The 24155-nt window shown below is 36.4% G+C and overlaps 1 protein-coding gene and 1 non-coding gene across 6 annotated transcripts in view; one reads left to right on the plus strand and one right to left on the minus strand.

Moving 5' to 3' along the window:
• BDP1 (BDP1 general transcription factor IIIB subunit) overlaps positions 1–24155 on the plus strand; it is a 90558-nt gene that overhangs the window by 27145 nt on the left and 39258 nt on the right. For 4 of the 5 annotated variants that reach the window (XM_076008086.1, XM_076008088.1, XM_076008089.1 and 1 more), the window contains exons 12-22: positions 467–625; positions 3785–3944; positions 5700–5791; positions 7179–7374; positions 8813–8943; positions 14143–15190; positions 16784–16962; positions 17686–17908; positions 19647–19822; positions 21143–21353; positions 22806–22945. In XM_076008086.1, coding sequence (XP_075864201.1) covers positions 467–625; positions 3785–3944; positions 5700–5791; positions 7179–7374; positions 8813–8943; positions 14143–15190; positions 16784–16962; positions 17686–17908; positions 19647–19822; positions 21143–21353; positions 22806–22945 — 2715 coding nt within the window. The remainder of the gene's footprint in view (positions 1–466; positions 626–3784; positions 3945–5699; positions 5792–7178; positions 7375–8812; positions 8944–14142; positions 15191–16783; positions 16963–17685; positions 17909–19646; positions 19823–21142; positions 21354–22805; positions 22946–24155) is intronic. The other variant, XM_076008090.1, reaches the window with a different exon arrangement.
• LOC142874228 (small nucleolar RNA U13) lies at positions 15842–15948 on the minus strand. Its single transcript, XR_012922040.1, has one exon. It is a non-coding gene; the product is annotated as a small nucleolar RNA U13 (small nucleolar RNA).

The raw sequence follows: 24155 nt of genomic DNA on the forward strand, positions 1-24155 counted from the left end.
ACTCGGGAGGCTGAGGCAGAAGGATTGCTTGAGCCCAGAGGTTTGAGGTTGCTGTGAGCTAGGCTGATGCCATGGCACTCTACCCCGGGGCAAAGAGTAAGACTCAGTCTCAAAAAAAAATTTTTTTTTTTTAATAATACCTAATTCCTAAATATTACTGTGATTTTACACTTGTATTTGTTTGGTGAACCCCATTTAATCAATAATTTTTCATTTTGAAACTTCTTAAACACTTTCATAAGCCTGTTAAATTGCGGCTGTTGGCATTCTTTGAGGATATAGTTCTTTATAACGTAATACAAGAAGGGTCATAGAGAAGCCAACATAACAGTTTTGATTATTTCATGGTATGAAACATCGTCTTCCAAAGTGGTGTTTTGTGTATTTAAAAATCTCTTAAATAATTAGTATAAAAATATGTATTGCAAGGAATTCTTTTCCTCCTTATATATTTTTGTTTTCATAGTAATCAACAAGATGCCATGTTAGTAGCAACTGAGTCTTCAGAATTAGGCACTTCAGATTTGCCTTCATTAGCAGTTGGAATTAGAACTTTGTGTGAAGAGAATAATGCTGACAGTAGTTGTACACAAGAAAGAAATGTTGATGTAAAGAATAAATCACTGTAAGTATTTTACATGGTAGGATTTGTTTGTTTCCAAAATTTTGACAACATTCTTAAATGATAATGTTGCTTTATTTAGGGATTAGAAGAGATTAACATGTAGACCATTTAATGTGTAATTATAGTATGTTATGGTCCCTTAAGAGTGAGATGTCAATGTAAGGCTGGGTACAGTGGCTCATTCCTAATCCTAGCACTTTGGGAGGCCCAGGTGGGAGGATTGCGTGGGGCCAGGAGTTCAAGACCAGCCTGGGCAACATAGCCAGACTCTATCTCTACAAAACATAAAAATATTAAGGCCGGGCATGGTGGCTCATGCCTTAATCCTAGCACTTTGGGAGGTTGAGGTGGGAAGATTGCTTGAGGCTAGGAGTTGGAGACCAGCCTGAACAACACAGGGAAACCCTGTCTGTAAAAAAATACAAGTTAGCCAGCATGGTGGTGTGTGCCTGTAGTCCCAGCTACATAGGAGGCTGAGGATCCTTTGAGCCCAGGAGTTCCAGGCTGCAGTGAGCTGTGATCAACAGAGTAAGACCCTGTCTCTCTTTCACACACACAAAAGAATCTCCATTTGAAGAGATATGTAAAGATTTCACATTTCCTTTTTTTCTTCCTTATAACTCTTTATCTCATATGGGCTTAAAAGTTATTCAGTTTATGAATTGTTTTTCAGTTAAGCATAGTAATAATGGGAATCAAAGTTCTTTAAAAAATTAAAATACAAAGGTAAATTAGTCTTTGAAATAAACAGTACATTCATATGGTTCAAACATCAGAAGTATAATATAAAGTATAGAGCAGGCCAGGTGCAGTGGCTCACACCTGTAATCCTAGCACTGCTGGAGGCCAAGGCAAGAGGATCTCTTGTGGCCAGGAGTTAGAGACCAGCCTGGGCAGCATAGTGAGACCGTGTCTGTATGGAAAATAAAAATACAAAAAATAGACAGTTGTGGCATGAGCTTATAGTCCCAGATCCTGGGGAGGCTAAGGTAGATAGATTGCTTGAGCCCAGGAGTTCGAGGTTACGATGAGCTATGGTTGGGCCACTGCACTCCAGCTTGGGTGACAGAAGGACACCCTGTCTCTTTAAAAAATAAAAAAAGTATTCCTCTTTTTCGGGGCAGGGAGGGATATGTAATTCTCTCCCCCCCCCCAGTTTGTTTGTTTGTTTATTTATTTTTAAGAGATGATGGAGTTGCTATGTTTCTTAGGCTGAACTTGAACCTTGAGGGCTCAAGAGATACTCTCACCTTCCTGATTATCTGGGACTACTGGCTCTCTCGCCACTGTGCCTGGCTTACCGCAGTTTCTTATTTTAAAATTTTATACCCCAAAGAAAAGTTGAAAGAAGTTGAAGTTGAAAGAATAGGATAGTGAGCATCTGTATGCTATTTCCCTTAGATTCCTTGTTTTTTAATATCTTGTCAAATTTGTGTGTTCTTTTTCTCAGTGCGATTTTAATTTGTATTTATTGGGAGTGAAATTGAATATTTCTTCATATTTAAAACCCATTTTTATTTATTTATTTTTTGTGAATTGTCCCTTTGCCTAGTTTTTCTGGTGAGTTATTGATGATACTGTTTTGTAGGAGCGCCTTATATTTTAGGGAGATTAGCCTTGTTATATAAGTTACTTATTTGTAGTTTGGCTTCTAACTTAGGTTTTGATGTTTTTGTCATGTAAAAAGTATTGATTTTAATGTCATTGGATTTCTCAATTTTTTTTCTTTTGTGTCTTTTGTCATATTTTAGAAAGACTTGCCACACTTCATATTTATCAAATAACACATTCATGTTTTCTCTATGATTTTATTTAAATCTTTGATCTACTTTGAATATATTGTCAGTGAACTACAAGACATGGAGCTAATTTAATTTTTCCCCCCACCATTATCCATTTCACCATCACTATTTATTTAATCTTATTTAATGTTTATTAAATCTTTACTGTATTGTATTTCATCTTATCCTTCCTATTTTGAGATGCTACTTTTATTGTATCCTAAAAGCATGTGTATTTTATAGGTATTTTCTGGAATTTCTATTTCTTTCATCTGTTTTTTAATATATCAGTACCACAGTTTTAAGTACCAATGATGAGTAGTATATATTTTTTGCTTGTATTTATGTATTTGTTTTTTGAGATGAGGTCTTGCTCTTTAGCCCAGGCTGGAGTGCATTGGTGTGATCACAGCTCAGTGTAGCCCCGAACTCCTAGGCTTAGGTGATCCTCTGGCCTCAGCCTCCGAAGTAGCTAGGACTACAGACATGTGCTACCACACTCAGCTAATTTTTAATATTTCATAAAGATGGGTTCTTGCTGTGTTACCCCAGCTGGTTTTGAACTCCTGGCCTTAAGCAATAGTTCTGCCTTGGTCTCCCAAAGCAGTTTTGTTTTTTGTTTTTTTTGAGACAGAGTCTTGTTCTGTCACCTGGGCTAGAGTGGCATGGTGTCAGCCTAACTCTCAACAACCTCAAATTCCTGGGCCCAAGTGAACCTCCTGCCACAGCCTCCTGAGTAGCTGGGGCTACATGTCCACACCACCATACCCAGCTAATTTTTTTTCTATTTTTAGTAGAGATAGGGTCTTGCTCAGGCTGATCTCTTAACTCCTGAGCTCAAGTGATCCTTCTGCCTCAGCCTCCCAGAGTACTAGGATTATAGGGTACTAGGATTATAGGCATGAACCACTGTGGCTGGCCTGAATAGTATATTTTTAACATTTGATAGAACAAGTTAGTCTCTTCTTTTTCAGTTTTCTTTTCTATTCTTACTGTAAATAAGCTTTTTTTTGTTTTTAGACAGAGTCTCACTCTGTTGCCTGGGCTAGAGTGCTATGGCGTCAGCCTCGCTCACAGCAATCTCAAACTTCTGGGCTCAAGCAATCCTTCTGCCTCAGCCTCCCGAGTAGCTGGGACTACAGGCATGTGCCACCATGCCCAGCTAATTTTTTCTATATATATTAGTTGGCCAATTAATTTCTTTCTATTTATAGTACAGACAGGGTCTTGCTCTTCTTCAGGCTGGTTTTGAACTCCTGACCTCGAGCAATCCGCCCACCCCGGCCTCCCGGAGTGCTAGGATTACAGGCGTGAGCCACAGCACCTGGCCCAGTGTGACTGCATGTTGGATGCAATTTAAATAATGTTTATTTTTTAGGGAAACTGATCAAATGGAAAATGTTAAGCCAGTGTTGAGAGGTCGACTCCAGAGACCTAAACCAAATTTATCAAGGGCAGTTGGGAAGAAATCAGTTCTTTCACAAGGCAAAACAGATGCAGAGAGCAAGAATTCACATTCTGAAACTTCAGTTGATAAGGTACGTAGTAAAAATTTCCCCTAAGTAGTCTGGAATAAAAAATTTTACCTTGTAATGACAAAGTATTGTTCCTGATATTAAAATAGATATAAGAACTTACACATTAACATTAGGTTTTTACCTATCAGTCTCTGTTTATGCATTTTCTTTATAACCTGGGTCATATCATTTTAAACATCCTCAGTAGTGATATATCTGTCTTTTTAATTTTATTTTTAAAAATTTTTTAAAAAAATAATTAAAATTTTACTTTATCTTTTTTTCTTTTTTTGCTGTAAGTAAAACAAATTCTACAGTTCTGGATCTTTTGTTTACTTATATAAAATTTGCATTCAAAATATTTCTTAGGCCGGGCGCTGTGGCTCACGCCTGTAATCCTAGCTCTTGGGAGGCCGAGGCGGGCGGATTGCTCAAGGTCAGGAGTTCAAAACCAGCCTGAGCAAGAGCGAGACCCCGTCTCTACTATAAATAGAAAGAAATTAATTGGCCAACTGATATATATATAAAAAAAAATTAGCCGGGCATGGTGGCGCATGCCTGTAGTCCCAGCTACCCGGGAAGCTGAGGCAGAAGGATCACTGGAGCCCAGGAGTTTGAGGTTGCTGTGAGCTAGGCTGACGCCACGGCACTCACTCTAGCCTGGGCAACAAAGTGAGACTCTGTCTCAAAAAAAAAAAAAAAAAAAAAATATTTCTTAAAACAGATTACATTAATTTATACTCATAACCCTGTCATCTAAACTTGGGCAGTCACATTCCTGTTTGTCCTTTATAAACTTTCTTTATGTATATAAACATTTCTATGGCTTTTAACCATAATGCGTATAACATTTAAAACCTTTTTCTTTGGGACTGTTCATTTATACTTTCTTGGTCTTTTTAATGACTATGTTGTAGGTTAACATATTATTCATTTACCTAACTATTCTTCTAATGGTGGACGTTTGGGTTGTTTCCTTTTTTTTAGTCTTGTAAATAAAAGCACACATTTTTTTTAAAAAGTAGTTGTCATCTGAGAAAGAAAACAATTTTTTAAATAGGGCTTACTTTTTTTGGTGGGGGGAGGTGTCCAGTGAAAACTTGAAGACCTGCTTTTTATAGTACAGTTATATTATTTTAATCTCAAAGGTGTTTATTGAATTACAGAAAATATAGATTCATGTAAAAGTTAAAACAAAAATTACTTGTAATTTTTGTAATTACTTGTAATTTTATCCAGATGTGACCAGTCTTTTCACTAAGATTTTTTTCAGGTTTTCTTTTATATATCCTTCTTTGATATTTAACATTTTGCAAATATTTCCATGTTATTTAACATCTTTTGAAAGCATGGTGTTTAGTGAGTTCATAATAGTCTTATCAGTGGGGTGTAACTGAATTTATTCAACCAGTTATTCATTATTGGATATTTTGTCCGTTTACAGTGTTTGCTATTTTACATGTTCCAGTGAACATTCTAGTAGTTAAATTTTTTTTCCAATAATTCTCTTAAAATAGAGTCTTCAGAATGATAATACTGGGTCAGATAATATGAAATTTTTTAACACTCTTGCTTCACATTGGCAAAAGGCCTTCTAGTAATGTCTGAGATTATCTGTTTTATAATATGGTTGTCTACATTTAGGATTTTTAGAAAATCTCTTCTAGTTAGAAGTACAAAAAAATGAAATTCCGTTGTTTTAATTTCAATTCATTTGTTACAAAGTTTGAACTTTTTTATGGTAGGTAGATTAACTGTAAACTTTTAAATTTACAGAATCCCATGGAAAAGGATAAAATGAATACACTTGACATTTCTGGAATGGAGAATGCAGAGAGAGAGAACCCAGAAGCTAAGACTGTATTTAAGTAAGTATTTAAATAGTAGTATGAAAATGGTAACTCTTAGGAATGATTGTTATAACTTGTTTTCTACTTGATAATGTCTGAATTTTATTTTCAACTAGTGTACTTTAAGTCCATTTTCTTTTTTATTTTTTTTTTGAGACAGAGTCTCACTTTGTTGCCCAGGCTAGAGTGTGTGCCGTGGCGTCAGCCTAGCTCACAGCAACCTCAAACTCCTGGGCTCAGGCGATCCTCCTGGCTCAGCCTCCCGAGTAGCTGGGACTACAGGCATGTGCCACCATGCCCAGCTAGTTTTTTCTATATATATTAGTTGGCCAATTAATTTCTTTCTATTTATAGTAGAGACAGAGTCTTGCTCTTGCTCAGGCTGGTTTTGAACTCCTGACCTCGAGCAATCCATCCGCCTCTGTCTGCCTCAGCCTCCCAGATTGCTAGAATTACAGGTATGAGCCACTGCGCCTGGCCTTTAAGTTCATTTTCAACTATAGATGGTGTTGAAACATTTTAATAATGTTCTCTGTGGCTGATAGTATGGATATAAATTATGGGTGAGTCCATTGAGTTAGGAATTACATTTCTCCCTCAACTTATTAAAAGATGTTTTATTAAGATATATGTTCATGGATAATTTTATATCAAGGATTTCAAAAGGGAATATTTAACTTGAAATGGAGATCTAGAACAGGCCTTACTCTAATGTGAATCTGATCATTGGATTTGGGGCTGTTCTGGGGATATTATTTACACCATAATTTGGGACTAATCCCCTGGAGTTTTCATTATGCAGTAATATCTTTAATAAGGAATAGTATTATAAGCTTTTGTCAGATGTAGATTTTTCCGATGTTATAGTGAAATTTGATTTAAAAGTACTTTTTATGGCCGGGCGCCATTACAGGAGTGGCTCACTCTTGTAATCCTAGCACTCTGGGAGGCCGAGGCGGGCGGATTGCTTGAGGTCAGGAATTCAAAACCAGCCTGAGCAAGAGCGAGACCCCATCTCTACTATAAATAGAAAAGAAATTAATTGGCCAACTAAAATATATAGATAAAATGAGCCGGGAATGATGGAGCATGCCTGTAGTCTCAGCTACTCAGGGGGCTGAGGCAGGAGGATCACTTGAGCCCAAGAGTTTGAGGTTGCTGTGAGCTAGGCTGACGCCATGGCACTCATTCTATCCTGGGCAACAAAGCGAGACTCTGTCTCAGAAAAAAAAAAAGTACTTTTTATAGTCAGGCTTCCAGGATTATGTCTCTTCAGAACACTTGTGAATTATTTTATATTCCATATTGTTTACTTATTCATATCAGGGAGAGTGGAATACCCAAAAATCAGTGAGTTTGTGACTTCAGAATAAATATTGATTTTATTCTTTCATGGTCATTCTAGTCTTAGTGAAAAAAAATGTCTACAGGAAGATGATCAAGCAAAGGCTCTCAGATCTGCACGAGTAACGAGGGGCCGATTGCAAAGGCCAAAGCCAAATGTAGGTAAAGCTGCTGAAAGAAAAGAAATTTTTGCATCACTGGAAAAAAATGGGACCAATGTAGAAAAGAATAAAAATGAATCCTGGATTGATAGAGATGTAAGTAGTCTGATTTCTCCCCATTGTTTTGTTACAGTACATAAAATTTAACATAAGCATCTCTTCACTCCCTTATTAAAACATCAATGCTGCATGATTTGTGTGCATCATTTATGAAACTTATGGTATAAATTTCATAGCCAGCAGCCTTGCTAATTGTAATGTTTTAGAATTTGAGCATTTACTTTATAGATAATCTGCTTTTATCTTTTTTTTTTTCTGGGACAGAGTCTTGCTAATTTTTCTATATATATATATTAGTTGGCCAATTAATTTCTTTCTATATATAGTAGAGACGGAGTCTTGCTTTTGCTCAGGCTGGTTTCGAACTCCTGATCTTGAGCAATCCGTCCACCTTGGTCTCCCAGAGTGCTAGGATTATAGGCGTGAGCCACCGCGCCTGACCAATAATCTGCTTTTATCTTAACCTCATATTTGGACTTGCTTTTCCTTGTCACTTAGCAGATATTTGAATTAACCTTCCCTTTTTAAGAGATACCTACATAAATGAATTTTTTTTTTTTTTTTTTTTTTTTTTTTGAGACAGAGTCTCGCTTTGTTGCCCAGGCTAGAGTGAGTGCCATGGTGTCAGCCTAGCTCACAGCAACCTCAAACTCCTGGGCTTAAGCAATCCTACTGCCTCAGCCTCATAAGTAGCTGGGACTACAGGCACGCGCCACCATGCCCGGCTAATTTTATATATATATATATTTATATATATTAGTTGGCCAATTAATTTCTTTCTGTTTTTATAGTAGAGACGGGGTCTCGCTCAGGCTGGTTTTGAACTCCTGACCTTGAGCAATCCTCCCGCCTTGGCCTCACAGAGTGCTAGGATTACAAGCATGAGCCACCACGCCCGGCCTTTTTTTTTTTTTTTTTTTTTTTTTTTTTTTGAGACAGTCTTACTCTGTTGCCTGGGCTGTAGTGCTGTGGTGTCAGCTAGCCTAGCTCACAGCAACCTCAAACTCCTGGGTTCAAGCAATCCTGTTGCCTCAGCCTCTCAAGAAGCTGGGACTACAGGCATGTGCCACCATGCCTGGCTAATTTTTTCTATATATTCTATATATTTTAGTTGGCCAATTAATTTCTTTGTATTTTTAGTAGAGACAGGGTCTTGCTCTTGCTCAGGCTGGTTTTGAACTCCTGACCTTGAGCGATCCACCCGCCTTGGCCTGCCAGAGTGCTAGAATTATAGGCGTGAGCCACCGCACCTGGTCAACTTGCTTTCTGATTGGGAGAAAAAGAATAAAGGCTTTGAGATATGGTAAAGGTGTGGCTTATGAAATTTTCTAAGATAGCTAAAGGAAAACAATAAAAATATCCTTTGAATATCATTTTATGATTTTGACATTTTTACCATTTTCCTTATATGGACTCAAATTGAACAAAATTTTCAATGAAATCTGTTAAAATTTTGTATTTTCTTGTTATCAAGACTCCCCAGCAAATGGAAGATGACTCATGTAAAAATTTTGAATGTGAAGACATCACAACACAGGCTGCGAAAAAAGATTCTTTTCAAGATATACAGCCAGATGAGCCCAAGGTTCTTAATGAATGTCTGAGGTAAGCATTTTATTAATTATTAAACCTTTGAATTTAGGGTAAAGTTTCAGAACTAATAAATCTATATTTTAAAGTAAAAACAAATTAGATGAATTTGTTATCTGTATATCAAGTTACATAATGTTTAAAGCCATAACTTCAGTTGGGCACAGTGCCTCACACCTGTCATCCTAGTACACTCAAAGGCCAAGGCAGGAGGATCACATGAGCCCCTGAATTTGAGAAGAGCCTGAGTAAGAGCAAGACCCTGTCTCTACTAAAAATAGAAGAAAAAACCCTGCCACATGCCTGTAGTCTTAGCTACTGGGGAGGCTGAGGCAGGAGGATTGCTTGAGCCCGGAAGTTTGAGGTTGCAGTGAGCTATGATGATGCCATTGCACTCTAGCCAGGGCGACAGAGCAAGACTGCCTCAAAAAACAAAACCAAATAAAAAGCTTTAACTTCACTTTTCAAGGAAGTTTATGTCATAGCTTTTATGTTGATTTCTCAGTTATGGATGGTTTGCGAAAAGCTACTCATTATAAATTAAAACTTGAGTTAATATGAATAGTGTTATCACTTACCATGCACAGTAAATTATGTATTTATTTATGTTCAAATGTGAAAATGCTACTTTTTCAATGTTTGTTTCCTTGGAATTAGATTGATCACATACTGCCTTTATTTAAGATTCCTATTTTATTTAAGACGCACTTATACAAATTCACAATTCTCATAGCCACAGCCTTTCATGTTTTATTTCCTCTTCAGACGATACCACACCAGATTGATGGAATGATTAGTATTTTTTAAAGTTTCATTTTGGGAATATTAAATGTGTACAAAAGTATAGTAATGGACGCCCACATATCTACAATCCAGTTTCAACAATTAATATTTTACCAATCTTTACATTTAAAGGTTGGCATATTCTATTCTTGCAGCTGTGTTAGCCTGTTTAAATAGTACCTGACCTGAGAGTGAAAGCTTGGTTTCTTGAACTACTTTATTGGTTTTTTTAAATTCCTTTGTTCCTTGTTTTCTACACTATTCCTTTTTTTCTTATTCCTCCTCATGTCCCAGCTGTTTTAATACTATGCCACAGAATCTCTGGGTAGAAGCCCAGCTACATTACTTTTTAAACATCTCTGATGTAGGTGTTAATTACAGATAGCTGACAAAATGGTTTTTTTATTTATGTTTTTTCAATTTAAGCCAGATTTAATTATTACTTAAAGTGATTCAGAAGAAAATTGTTTTCCCTTAGTGGCCTCTGAATTTTATAACACTGGTGGATGTTGTTTAAACTAATATTCAGTCTTATCTCAATTTTTCTTTCCTAGGGCAGTGTCCTTCCTGCTTTATAATGTGACATCTCTGGCCTTTTAATCTGCAGGATCCTTAAAAATAATTTTAAGATTCTGTGTTTTATCAAATGATATGTCTATATCTAATAGGCAGTTTTCTCCCACCTCTGTTCTAAACTCTTTGGCCTATTTAAGATGTTATTTTTTTATTTTTTGAGACATAGTCTCAATCTGTTGCCCTAGCTAGAGTGCCATGGTGTCAGCCTATTTCACAGCAACCTCAAACTCCTGTGCTCAAGGGATTCTTCTGCCTCAGCCTCCCCAGTAGCTGGGACTACAGGCAGTGCCACCATGCCTGGCTAAATTTTTGTATATACTTTTAATTGGCCAATCAATTTCTTTATATTTTTAATAGAGACTGAGTCTCACTCTTGCTCAGGCTGGTTTCCAACTCCTGACCTTGAGCAATCTCCCCTCCTTGGCCTCCCAGATCTCTAGGATTACAAGCATGGCCTAAGATACTATGTTTAAGATTCTATGTAGGCCGGGCGCTGTGGCTCACGCCTGTAATCCTAGCTCTTGGGAGGCCGAGGCGGGCGGATTGCTCAAGGTCAGGAGTTCAAAACCAGCCTGAGCAAGAGCGAGACCCCGTCTCTACTATAAATAGAAAGAAATTAATTGGCCAACTGATATATATATATAAAATTAGCCGGGCATGGTGGCACATGCCTGTAGTCCCAGCTACCCGGGAGGCTGAGGCAGAAGGATCACTCGAGCCCAGGAGTTTGAGGTTGCTGTGAGCTAGGCTGACGCCACGGCACTCACTCTAGCCTGGGCAACAAAGCGAGACTCTGTCTCAAAAAAAAAAAAAAAAAAAAAAAAAGATTCTATGTAAAAGAAAGAGATAATAAGGAAGGATAGTTTCTCCAATGAAGAATGCATTAAAAATTCTATTTTATTAGACAAATTAATGAATATTTCTTTGAAACTTAATTGTCTAGGCTAATTTTTGTATCCCATTCACTTCGTATAAATATTTTGAGATTTGTATCATGATTGGTGATTTATCTTATGGAGGTTTATAAGTATCTTGTAAATTCTTAAATTCTATTTTAGTAAAACACATTTGTAGACCTTGAAGCAGATCTATAGTTTTGTGCCCATTCCTTCTCTTATTTTCTCCAGGTTTGAGCATCTTTCTTTCATTGCTTTTCTCTTTCAATTTTGTGATCTGAGGAGAAAATTTGTGGCTCTACTATATGTTCTGAGTTGAGGAGTAATCTATTTCAACTACATATCTGATTTCCAATCTCAGATACTGCCCTTCAGTTAATTATGCACCTGATATAAGCTTTGTGAGACAAAGTCTATCTTGTTTAACATTGTATCCTCAGTTCTTAGCACTTGCCTTCTTGGCCTATGGTAGGTGCTTAGAAATATTTGGTGTCTTATTGTTCATGAACTCTAGGAGGTGTGACATTTATTTATTTTTATCCATAAAAAAAAACTTATTAAAGTCCTTTTGTTACTTAGAAACAATTTAAGCCCATAGAACATAACATTGCATATTTGTAACTTATAATCTGAACTGATGTTAAAGTAATTAAATTATTAGTAAAGTCTTTGCCTAAAGGATTTACATGTGTAAAGAATATGTCAGTTTTCAAAATGTGGCTTCATAGTTTATCTTTTCCTATGATACCCAAATCAAGATTACTAGCACAGCAATCTTGCTAAGATATTTCTGGATGAAGACAAAAAGTATCATAAATGAAAGAATGGAATGAAATCCATGTAGGACAAATGAAATTAAATTTTCTTTGTTGATGGCTATTAATTTTGTATTTAATGTTATCGGTTACTAAAGTTAATGATAGATATAAACAAATGCAATTTGAAAAGTGGTCTTGTTCCTAAGGACCTGCTTTGTGTTATCAAAAATTGCATTATAAGGCCGGGCGCTGTGGCTCACGCCTGTAATCCTAGCTCTTGGGAGGCCGAGGCGGGCGGATTGCTCAAGGTCAGGAGTTCAAAACCAGCCTGAGCAAGAGCGAGACCCCGTCTCTACTATAAATAGAAAGAAATTAATTGGCCAACTGATATATATATAAAAAAAAATTAGCCGGGCATGGTGGCGCATGCCTGTAGTCCCAGCTACCCGGGAGGCTGAGGCAGAAGGATCACTGGAGCCCAGGAGTTTGAGGTTGCTGTGAGCTAGGCTGACGCCACGGCACTCACTCTAGCCTGGGCAACACAGCGAGACTCTGTCTCAAAAAAAAAAAAAAATTGCATTATATAAAATAGTTATTTCAGCTGGATGTGGCAGCTCACACCTATAATCCTAGGACTTTAGGAGGCCAAGGTGGGAGGATTGCTTGAGGCGCAGAGTTCGAGATGAGCCTGACCAAGAGCAAGACCCCATCTCCATATAAAAATAGGAAAATTAGCTGGTTGTGGTAGTGTGTGCTGTATAGTCCCTGCTTCCCGAGAGGCTGAGGCAGGAGAATCATTTGAGCCTAGGAGTTCGAGGCTGCAGTGAGCTATGCTGATGCCACTGCACTTCAGCCTGGGTGACAGAGCGAGACCCTGTCTCTAAAAAAAAAAAGTTATTTCAGTGACAAAAGATAGGCTAGGACCTAGAGAAATTCAAGCAAACAGTAGCATACTTTCTAGTAAATCTTTCTGTAAAGCTGTTAACTATATAATTATATACTTGTTCAGCCAGACTTGGCTGAATAAATCTAGTGTTTCATTTGATGTAGCTTTTGCCCAAAATTAATAACCTTTCCTAATGAGTCATTAAGAGCTCTTTTATTCATTTTATATTTTTTTTTTTTTTTTTGAGACAGAGTCTCACTTTGTTGTCCAGGCTAGAGTGAGTGCCGTGGCGTCAGCCTAGCTCACAGCAACCTCAAACTCCTGGGCTCGAGTGATCCTTCTGCCTCAGCCTCCCGAGTAGCTGGGACTACAGGCATGTGCCACTATGCCCGGCTAATTTTTTATATATATATATCAGTTGGCCAATTAATTTCTTTCTGTTTATAGTAGAGATGGGGTCTTGCTCTTGCTCAGGCTGGTTTTGAACTCCTGACCTTGAGCAATCCGCCTGCCTCGGTCTCCCAAGAGCTAGGATTACAGGCGTGAGCCACAGCGCCCGGCCCATTTTATATTTTTGATGGTTTTACCATCTATTGTCATAAACAGAATGCAAAGCAAAGAGTGCTGCTGGTTTTTTGTAGAGCCAGGTGCTTAGTTTGGATAGTGATTTTATGCCCAATACCATTAAGCAAAATGTTGTATATTTAATCTGTCTTTTTATTCCCAGTTTGTATTATGAAAGTCACAGAGAATACCTGTACAGCAAATCCCAATTTTTAATGGTTTTTAAAAAGTGGGAAGGGCAGACTAGTTCTTAGTCATAGACTTCATCATATTCAGGTCATACTTTTATCCAGCTTTTTGAGATGGTCAGGTCTTTTATCGCAAATTATGTATCTGGGTAAAAGATAATAGGGGCAAAGAGGTAGAAATAGCGGAAACACCTTGATATACCTCCAATGTAGAGGACTGAAGAGTGTTTCCCAGCCATTATTTGCTTACTATGGCATGGACAATTGAAAAGGGACTATTTAGGGCCAAATAGTTTCTATTTCCACACGGATGAACGTTATTAATAGTTATCTCTACATATGTCTATACAGAAGAAGATATATTTAATTTTTTAATTTTTTTACTATAATTTCAAAAAATGGAGTTTTTTTCTTTCTCTTAATTTTAAAATTTTACTCAGTGATTCCTAGGTCTTCCTTAATGTTCTTTGAGAGTTTCTGGTGTTTCTCTCATAATTTTCAACCGTCATCTCCAACTGGCAGTCTGGTTTAAAACTTGATTGTGTGTCTTTTTTTTTTTACAGCATTCAAGAGGATAAGAAAGCACCTATACTCAAACAAGCCCCAATTTTAAGGCCTCGATTTCAGAAACCAAAGCCAAACATAGGAAGAGGAACGAAAAGAAGAGAAATTTCCTCAAAGGAGGAGATACCAGAGGAGATTCTTGTCTCTGGAGAAATGACAGCAGCTTTGAGAGAAACTATAAGATCAGACACCTCCCCAAGGGAAATGGGACTAGTGGAGATTAATACTGCTAAGAAAATGGAGTCAGATTTAAAAGAAACTGGAAGAAGAGACGTTTCTTCCAGGGAGAAGATATCAGAAGTGATAGATGTCATCATGGAAATGGAGACAGGTTTGAAAGTAACTGGAAGAGAGATTTCCATAAGGGAGAAGATACCAGAGGTGATTGATGCCACTGAAGAAATAGATACAGCTTTGGAAGAAACTGGAAGAAGAGAAATATTCCCACAAGAAAATGGCCCCAAGGAGGCCAAACCTGAATGTGAAACGGAGACAGGTTTGAAAGAAACTGGAAGAGAGATGCCCACAAGAGAGATGATACCAGAGATGATTGACGTCACTGAAGAAAGAGAGACAAATTTGGAAGAAACTGAAAGAAGAGAAATAACTGCATGGGTAAAGGCCCCAGAGGAGATCAAAACGATAGGTAAAATGGAAGCAGATTTGAAAGAAATTGGAGGAGAAATTTCCCAAAGGGAAGAGGTAATAGTGGAGGTCAGTGCCGTAGGGAACAGGGAAATTGATTTGAAGGAAACTGGAAAAAGAGACGTTTCCATGATGGAGATGCCATCAGGAAGTATGACTGCCATTGAAGAAATGGAGGCAGATTTGGAAGAAACTGGAAGAGAAATTTCCTTGAGGGAGAGAGGATCTGAAGAGATCTGTGTTAATAAGGAAATGGTGGCAGATTTGGAAAAAAATGAAAAAATAGATATTTCTCCAGGAGAAAATGAACGAGAAGAAACTGGTATCTCAAGACAAACTGAGAGAAATTTAATGCCGAGTGGAAGTGGTGACTGCACCCCTACACCTTCACTAGATATAAAAGTACGTATTTTTCTGTCGTGTAAAAATTTTTCGAATGTATTTTTCAGAGAAAAGTTACCCAAGTAATTCCATATTATTGCCCTTAAGTCCAAAAAACACTTAAAATGTCTAAAAGTCTGAAGTTTTTTTAGTCCTAAATTTGTATGTTTCAGGGCCTTGAAGAATGAATCTATCTATCTATCTATCTATCTATCTATCTATCTATCTATCTATCTATCTATCTATCTATCTATCTATCTATCATCTATCTATCTATTTCTGGAGACAGAGTCTTGCTCTGTTTCCTAGGCTAGAGTGCCTTGGTGTCAGCCTAGCTCACAGCAACCTCAAACTCCTGGGCTCAAGCAATCCTTCTGCTTTAGCCTCCCAAATGGCTGGGACTACAGGCATGCACCACCATGCCTGGCTAATTTTTTCTATATATTTTTAGTTGTCCAGATCATTTCTTTCTACTTTAGTAGAGAGTAGAGATGGGGTCTTGCTCTTGCTCAGGCTGGTCTCAAACTCCTGACCTCACACAGTGCTCCTACTTCTGCCTTCCAGAGTGCTAGGATTATAGATGGGAGCCACCATGCCCAGCCTATTCTTTTTTTTAAATCTTTTTAAAATTTCTAATCATGAAAAAAAATCTTTTGTTTTTTTCCTTTTCCAAGTCAGACGGTTAATGTGCCAACAATGTAACAGGGTTTGAGGGAGGTCCATCTCATACATGAGTTAAAAAACCCAGTCATTATTAGGTGTATGAACTATAAAAGGATCAGAAGTTACTATTCTTTTTTATTTTTGAGACAGGATCTCACTCCGCCACTTGGGCTAGAGTGTAGTTGCATTGTCGTAGCTCACTGCAACCTCATACTCCTGGCTCAAGTAATCCTCTTGCCTCAGTCTCCCCAGTAGCTGGGACTAAGGCATGTGCCACCACACCTGTCTAATTTTTCTATTTTTTTTGTAGAGACGGGATCTCTCTTGCTCAGGCTGGTCTCAAACTCCTAACTTTAAACAATCCTCTTGCCTCAGCCTCCCAAAGTGCTAGGATTACAGGTGTGAGCCACTGTGCCTGGTCTGAGAAGTTATTATTCCCCCCCCCCCCTTTTTTTTTTAAAGCCAGTAAAATTTAGCAGTGGGGGCGAAGTTACTATTCTTAATGTCAGTTTGAAGTAACTCTTTTAGGTAAAAGGAGTGTATGAAATTGGACTGAATTTGTACTAACCTTAGTATGAACATGCATTTGAATTATTTCTTTTGGCCACATCTGTATCTGTTTCTCTTTTTATTTCCTGCCCCACTCCACTTCTAAAAGTTCTTTTCATTAAATATTTCCAGTTATTTGAAGTTCTCTTGTAACATTTTCAAGGACTTTTTTTCTAACAGGAAATGGCATTTGTAGTTTGGGAAAGTCATAATATACAATATAAAAGAGTTTCCTGGATTCTAGGTTTTAACATTTGTTAGTAATTTTATTTAAAGATTGAAAATGGACTTCTAAATTTTTAATGGAAAGTGTTTAGAATATAGGCTTTTATTTTGTTTGAAATGTATGAACTATTTAAGGGGTACTTTATATGTGCTGGTTCACTGTGACTATTCCTCCAGAATATTAGCAGTGAAGTACTGTCGGTGATGCATATATCTGTAGAAGAAAAAAGAAATTCTGAAAAGGAAGTACCAAGTCACTTCAAGACTTCTTCACAGACTTCTGAATTTGGTAAAACAGAAGACCTGGGAACTCGACTTCCAGATGTCCCAGAGCAGTTTTCAGATGTTAATTTAAGGTACAGTGTGCTTTTAAAGAAAAAGCTAGTAAAGTTAAATTTGCAGATTATTTTAAACTAGGTAAGGTTTCAAGATATAATATGCAGATAGGGATTTTAAGACAGTTTTGGCAAGACTGGGAGAGAGGATTGAGGTCATTCTGACAGTTGATTGTGAAAAATACTAACATATACAAAATTTTATGTAATATTTCTAAATTAGCACAGGTTTGAAAGACTCATGTTTTCTTCATTCAATGGTGATATAGTTCCTTGACTTATACCTGGATTGTACTACTTATGTTTTTCAGTATTTACCAAATAGTTAATTTTGTTTTCTTGTTAAGTATTAGAATTAAGGCTGGGCATGTGGCTCACGCCTGTAACCCTAGCACTCTGGGAGGCAGAGTTGGGAGTATTGCTTGAGGCCGGGACTTTGAGACCAGCCTGAGCAAGAGCAAGGCCCCATCTCTATTAAAAATAGAAAAATTAGCTGGGTGTGGTGGCATGCTCCTGTGGTCCCAGCTACTGGGGAGGCTGAGGCAGGAGGATTACTAGAGCCTAGGAGTTTGAGGTTGCAGTGAGCTCTGATGATGCCATTGCACTTTAGCCCAGGCAACAGAGTGAGATCCTGTCTCAAAAAAAGAGAATTAAATGTTTACTCTAAGTTTGTCCTAATAAGACTCCGTTGTTCTCACTGCACCTCCAGTTCATTCTAAAGTTTGATAATCCTTGTTCCAAAAGCACATCTCTTCCTCAAGAACAGAAGCCACTTGAAGTTAAACCATCACCTTTTATGAGAAGTCGATTTAAAAGACCAAGACCAAACTTAGCAAGAGCAGCTTTAAAGAGGGAGACTACCGAAGCAGAAAAATACGTATCTGGGAAGAAATCAGAAACTGATACAATGGAGACTGTAGTGATACAACAGAACAGTGAAAAGGCTGATACTCTCCCTTCTCAACATGTGAGTGATATGTAAGCTGTAGGTTCTGTATGTGCAGTTTTTTTTCATTGTCATGATTACTAAAAATTTAAAATTTTACAAATATTTTCTTTATGTAACTTTTACCATGTGTGATATGGTTCCTGTGCTTAATGTGCCTCATTGTTCCATGTAGTTTTGTAATAATCTCAGATATCTGATGATGGGCAAGTATGTCAGAGGAAAGCATTTAGGAGGTCTGGGCTCTAGTTCAAATTCTGGCTATGTGACAATAGCCAAATGATGTGACAAGTGTCTTAATAAGAAAAATGGCAATAATAGTCATTTATTTAAATCTGTTGTGAAGGTGAAGTGAAAACTTAAAAACTTGATAAGAGTTAAAAGATATATTTATTTCATCACCTTGGTTCATAACAGATTAAAATTGTATGATATGACATCAGAAACTTTGATGTGAAATCTTTTTTTTTTTTTTTTTTGAGACAGAGTCTCACTTTGTTGCCCAGACTAGAGTGAGTGCCATGGTGTCAGCCTAGCTCACAGCAACCTCAGACTCCTGGGCTCAAGCAATCTTCCTGCCTCAGCCTCGACTACAGGCACGCACCACTATGCCTGGCTAATATTTTCTAGATATATTAGTTGGCCAATTAATTTCTTTCTATTTATAGTAGAGACGGGGTCTCGCTCTTGCTCAGACTGGTTTCGAACTCCTGACCTCAAGAAATCCGCCCGCCTTGGCCTCCCAGAGTGTTAGCATTACAGGCGTGAGCCATCGCGCCTGGCCTTGATGTGAAATCTTAATACTCATAAATTATGTGTTTTCCACATAAAAGTACTTTCTGGAGTTAAAATTCTTATTTGACATCTTAAAATAGCATAGTTCTTTTACTGTGCATCAACATTTGTACATCTAACTTTATATTTATAAAAGATAAATTGCTATTATATTTTCTGATTATAAAAATTTCAATTTTGAAAAAATATATCCTTAAAATTGAGAGTTCTTTATAATGTTCCATCCCTTCTTCCCAAATTAAATCATATAGTAATTCTGAATATATCCACATAGACTTTTTTTTGTATAGATACTTATTATAAAATCATAAAATGTGTAAGTTTTTTAAATTATTTTCCAAAAATGGCCTTCTGTTTTTTCTACTTAACACAGTATTGTGAACATCTTTTTTGGATCAGTACAAATAAACTTATGTTCCTTTAAATGGCTGTATACTATTGTACTGTAAATAAATTAAAATTTATTTATTCAGTCCCCTACTGCTTTGTCTTATTTCTAACTTTTTAAGTTTTTTTTATTTTTTGTTTTCTTTTGTTGAGGGGGGAAGCTCTTAAATTGCTACAATAAATATCTTTGTATATGCCTTTCTATTTTTTTTTAATTTTTAAATTTTTTTAATTATAATTTTAATTCATTCTTATTTCTTTTTTTTAAGTTTTCTTGCCTGGAGCAGTGATAACAGTTAAGGAGTTAATTATTTTAACAGTTAAGGAGTTTTTGTTTTTGTTTTTTTAACAGTTAAGGAGTATATATGCCTTTCTAGATACTTGTTTGAGTACCTTTATAAGATAAATTTCTAGAAGTGAAATTGTTGGAAATTTTAAATTTTGATAGATGCTACTCTATTTGTCCTCTCCAAAGACTGTAGCTATTTATTGTTTTAATAGTATATGAAAGTTCTTATTTCCCTATACTTTTTACCAATGAAGTAAATGAATGAAGTTATTTTTTTCTGCTTTCTAGGATGATCCTTCCCTAATGACATCAAGACAAAAAGACAAACTAGGTCACAAGGAGGAGGAGGCTGTGATATTATCATGTACACAGACAGAAAAGGGTCCATCTTCAAATCCTTATGAACCTGAAGAGGAGCCTCAGTCAACACGAGCCAAGAAAAATGATTTAGTTGTTTCTATGGGGTAAACAGTGATTTTTTTTTTTTTTTGAAAATCTAAAATAAGAGAGAGACTTCTTTCAAACATTTTTTTCATTTTTTAAATTAAGATATGTTAATGTATTTTAAAAGTGAATATAAAGAATACTTGGTTTGATTTTATTGATATAGCAGACTGCTTAGAATAGACAATCAGATCGAATCCAGTAACTTTAAATGCTTGCCTCTGTTTATCTTTATTGTTAGCTGCTTAAGATACTATACAGAGCAATGTGTTAAAAAAAAAAATACAGCCGGGCGTGGTGGCTCACGCCTGTAATCCTAGCACTCTGGGAGGCTGAGGCGGGCGGATTGCTCAAGGTCAGGAGTTTGAAACCAGTCTGAGCAAGAGCAAGACCTTGTCTCTACTATAAATAAAAATGAAATTAATTGGCCAACTAATATACATAGAAAAAATTAGCCAGGCATGGTGGTGCATGCCTGTAGTCCCAGCTACTAGGGAGGCTGAGGCAGGAGGATCACTTGAGCCCAGGAGTTTGAGGTTGCTGTAAGCTACGCTGATGCCACGGCACTCACTTTAGCCTGGCAACAAAGTGAGACTCTGTCTCAAAAAAAAAAAAAAAAAATACAGGTTGAGCATCCCTAATCTGAACATCTAATGTTCCAAAAGTCAAAACTTTTTGAGAGCTAACATTGTAACATAAAGGAACTGTTCATTGGAACATTTCAGATTTTCAAATTAGAGATGCTCAACCAGCAAGTATAAATGCAAATATCCCAAAATTTGAAAAAAATCCAAAATTGGAAACACTTCTGGTCCTAAGCATTATGGGTAAGGGATACTTAACCTGTATGTATATAAGCTATATATTCATTATTTTTTAAAAAATTGACAAAATATGTACATAAAATTTATGATTTTAACCCTTTTAAGGTACAGTCCAGTAGCATTAAGTCCATTTACATTGTAGTGCAATCACCACTACTATCCATCTCCAGAGGTATTTTATCTTCTCAAACTGAAACTCCATACTCATTAAATATTAATTCTCCATTCCCCTTTTTCCAGTTCCTGGCAACTATCATTCTAGTTTCTGTGTATAGATTTGGCTACTCTAGGTACATAATAATAAAAGTTTATTACCTTTTGAGAATTGAAATAACTAATTTCTTTTATAAAATAAAATGTTTATGACCAGAATGTAATTTTCTTTTAATGGTACAAAAATATTTTTATAGAGAGTTTATTAGAGATTCAAATTTTATATTTTTATAGTAGCTTTCAACTTTTTACTGTCAAACTCCTTTTCTTTCTCATTCTCTTTCTCCTTGTTCCCTTTTCTAGGACTCATAATATAAGTATTTTCCAACAAGAACTGAAGGAAAGCGTTATCCAAAGTGCTCAACCAATAAGGGGCCGACTTCAGAGACCCAGACCAAACGTTAGAAAGGCTGGACAGAGGCAAATGGTAGGAAAAGGTGAAATGAAAGGCATAATTAAGGAAGAAAGAACAATAGTACAGAAAGATGAAATTAAAAACAAAGTCTTGACTATGGTGAGTTCTTATTATGTAATTAAATTGAGCCTTTTTAATACATATTAAAATATCAGATGATATAGCTCAGACTTGGCTCAGAATATAGGCATTTGACACTTATTCTACGCAATGAATACAGTATCCAGTTTTGTTTAGGATTTACTATTCTGGATATTTTTTAAAAAGTGAAAATAGATTTTTTTTAAGTAATAAAGCTATTAATTGTGAAATATTCAATTACTACAAAATGATATAATAAATACCTCAAATCTCTCCACCCTGAAAACCTTTGACATGTCTTACTGGATCTATTTCCATGCACATATATGGGCACATAAAATCATTGTATACATGTTATTTTTCACCTTTCTGTTATTCACTTCATACTTTGGGAAGTGGCTTTCTGTATCAGGAAATAAACACCTCATTTGCTGCGTAACATTATACTGTTTTAAACGACCGTTTAATCAGTCTTTTATTGATGGATCTTTTGATACTAGAAAAATAGTCTAAGTAGTATAATGCCTAAAAATGTCCATTTTAGGTAGTTCTTATTTTTCTGTCCTTTTTTCTGTCTACCAAGACAAAATTTAGATTTAAAGTGATTGTAATCCTTGTTTCAACCAAAAGTTCTTCTTAAAAAAAATCAAAAACAATTAAACTATTAGTATTACTGTTATTATTATTAGTAGTAGTAGTATTTTAGAGACAGTGTCTAACCTAAGCTAGAGTGCAGTGGTTCAATCATTTTTCTTCTTATTTTTTTTTTTTAGAGCTGGGGGTCTCTCACTGTTTTGCCCAGTCTTGTCTCAAACTCCATGTCAGCCTCCCAGTTGCTGGGGTTGCAGACATGAGCCACTAAGCCCAACTATTTTTTATTTTTTAATTCACAGCAGATGGCTGTTGTAGCTTTTAAAACATTTTATAAACATATTACTGCAATAAAAATCTTTGAAATGTTCTCTCTGAGCTAGACATTCTTGTTTTGGCAGCAAAACATGAATATTATATACCCAGTCTGAATCTTCTTTTTTTTCTGAGACAGACTGTTACCCAGACTGGAGTGCAGTGACATTATCATAGCTCACTGCAGCCTCAAACTCCTGGGCTTGAGCAATCCTCCTGCTTCAGTCCCCTCCCCCTCCCCCCCCGCCCCCTAGTAGCCAGGGCTACAGGCATAAGCCACCATGCCCAGCTAATTTTTTCTATTTTTGGTGGAGATTGATCTTACTCTTTCTCAACCTGGCCTTGAACTCCTCATTTCAAGTGATCCTCCTGCCGCAGCCTGTAAGAATGTGATAGAATTACAGGCGTGAGTCTCCACCTGGGGCCTCAATCTGAATCTTAATTTTAAAAAACAAAATATATTTCTTAATTATTAAAATATTTTAGGAGGGACAAAAAAAAAATATTTTAGGAGGTATGTTCTGCTATTAAAAAACTATACTCATGTGATTTTTGTCTTTTCAGCCAAATTCTCAAATTGGAACTGAGATTGAAGTTATCTCTTCTAAAGTTTCAGAGTGTGGAATGTATGAAAATCAAAGTCATGTGGTTCTTGTAGAAAACCTTCATGATAACAAAATAAATGTTTTAGATGAAAACACGAGGTGAGTTTGCTATTAATGAAAAAGCATAAAACTTTTCAAAGTTAGAGGTTGAATTTTTAGATAATTGATTTTATATACTTTTGCATGCTAAAAATTTTATGAAAGTATAAAGTAATGATTACTTATGCAACTACAGTATTTTAAATCTGCTTCTGAAATACTATAAGAATTGCATAGCTGATGTCTTCTTAATTTGTAATTTCTCTTAAAAGTTTGGAAAGCATCCTCATTTTTTTTTTTTTTTTTGAGACAGAGTCTCATTTTGTTGTCCAGGCTAGAGTGAGTGCCGTGGCGTCAGCCTAGCTCACAGCAACCTCAAACTCCTGGGCTTGAGTGATCCTTCTGCCTCAGCCTCCCGAGTAGCTGGGACTACAGGCATGCGCCACCATGCCCAGCTAATTTTTTATATATATATCAGTTGGCCAATTAATTTCTTTCTATTTATAGTAGAGACGGGGTCTCGCTCTTGCTCAGGCTGGTTTTGAACTCCTGACCTTGAGCAATCCGCCCGCCTCGGCCTCCCAAGAGCTAGGATTACAGGCGTGAGCCACAGCGCCCGGCCTAGCATCCTCATTTTTTGTATTAAAAGTAAACTATTTTAGTAGACAAAAGTTCTTAAGTTCTTTGTATCTTTTTTAGAAATTTATTGCTACTGAGTAAAACTCATAAATAGGAAATGATATGAAGTACGTAGTATATACTATTTTTAGAGGTAATACATCCAAGCCACATGGTAAGAATGACATCTTTTAAATGAGATGAGCTAGTAGGGTGAAGAAATTTTACCATTACCACTTTTATTACTTGTAGTCTGCTTTATTATTATTTTTATTATCCACCACTGAGACATATGATGCTTTATTATTATTGATATTAAAGCAGGCTGTGTTTCTTTAGTTAAAAACACCTTTCCTTTCTGTATATAATTCATGGTCCATCTAATTTCCTGTCCTTGTAAGTAGAACATGTTTTTTAGTGAAGTATTTATTACTTTTCCTTTAGAATGTCTTCAGCACTTATGAGTTTACTTTGAATATTCCAGCTTCCTTTTATTATATAGAATGACATTACCTTTTTGAAGAAATGCCAAAAGTATTATAGTCTTCATTTTAACCTCTCTCTGGTTAAGTGAAGAAATAGAATTTGGGCTATTACATCGTCTGTCTGAACATGTGGTGCTATGGATTTTAGATGGCTTTAAATAATTTGT

This window comes from Microcebus murinus, chromosome 11, assembly GCF_040939455.1.
Source record: "Microcebus murinus isolate Inina chromosome 11, M.murinus_Inina_mat1.0, whole genome shotgun sequence".
NCBI classification, from domain to species: domain Eukaryota; kingdom Metazoa; phylum Chordata; class Mammalia; order Primates; family Cheirogaleidae; genus Microcebus; species Microcebus murinus.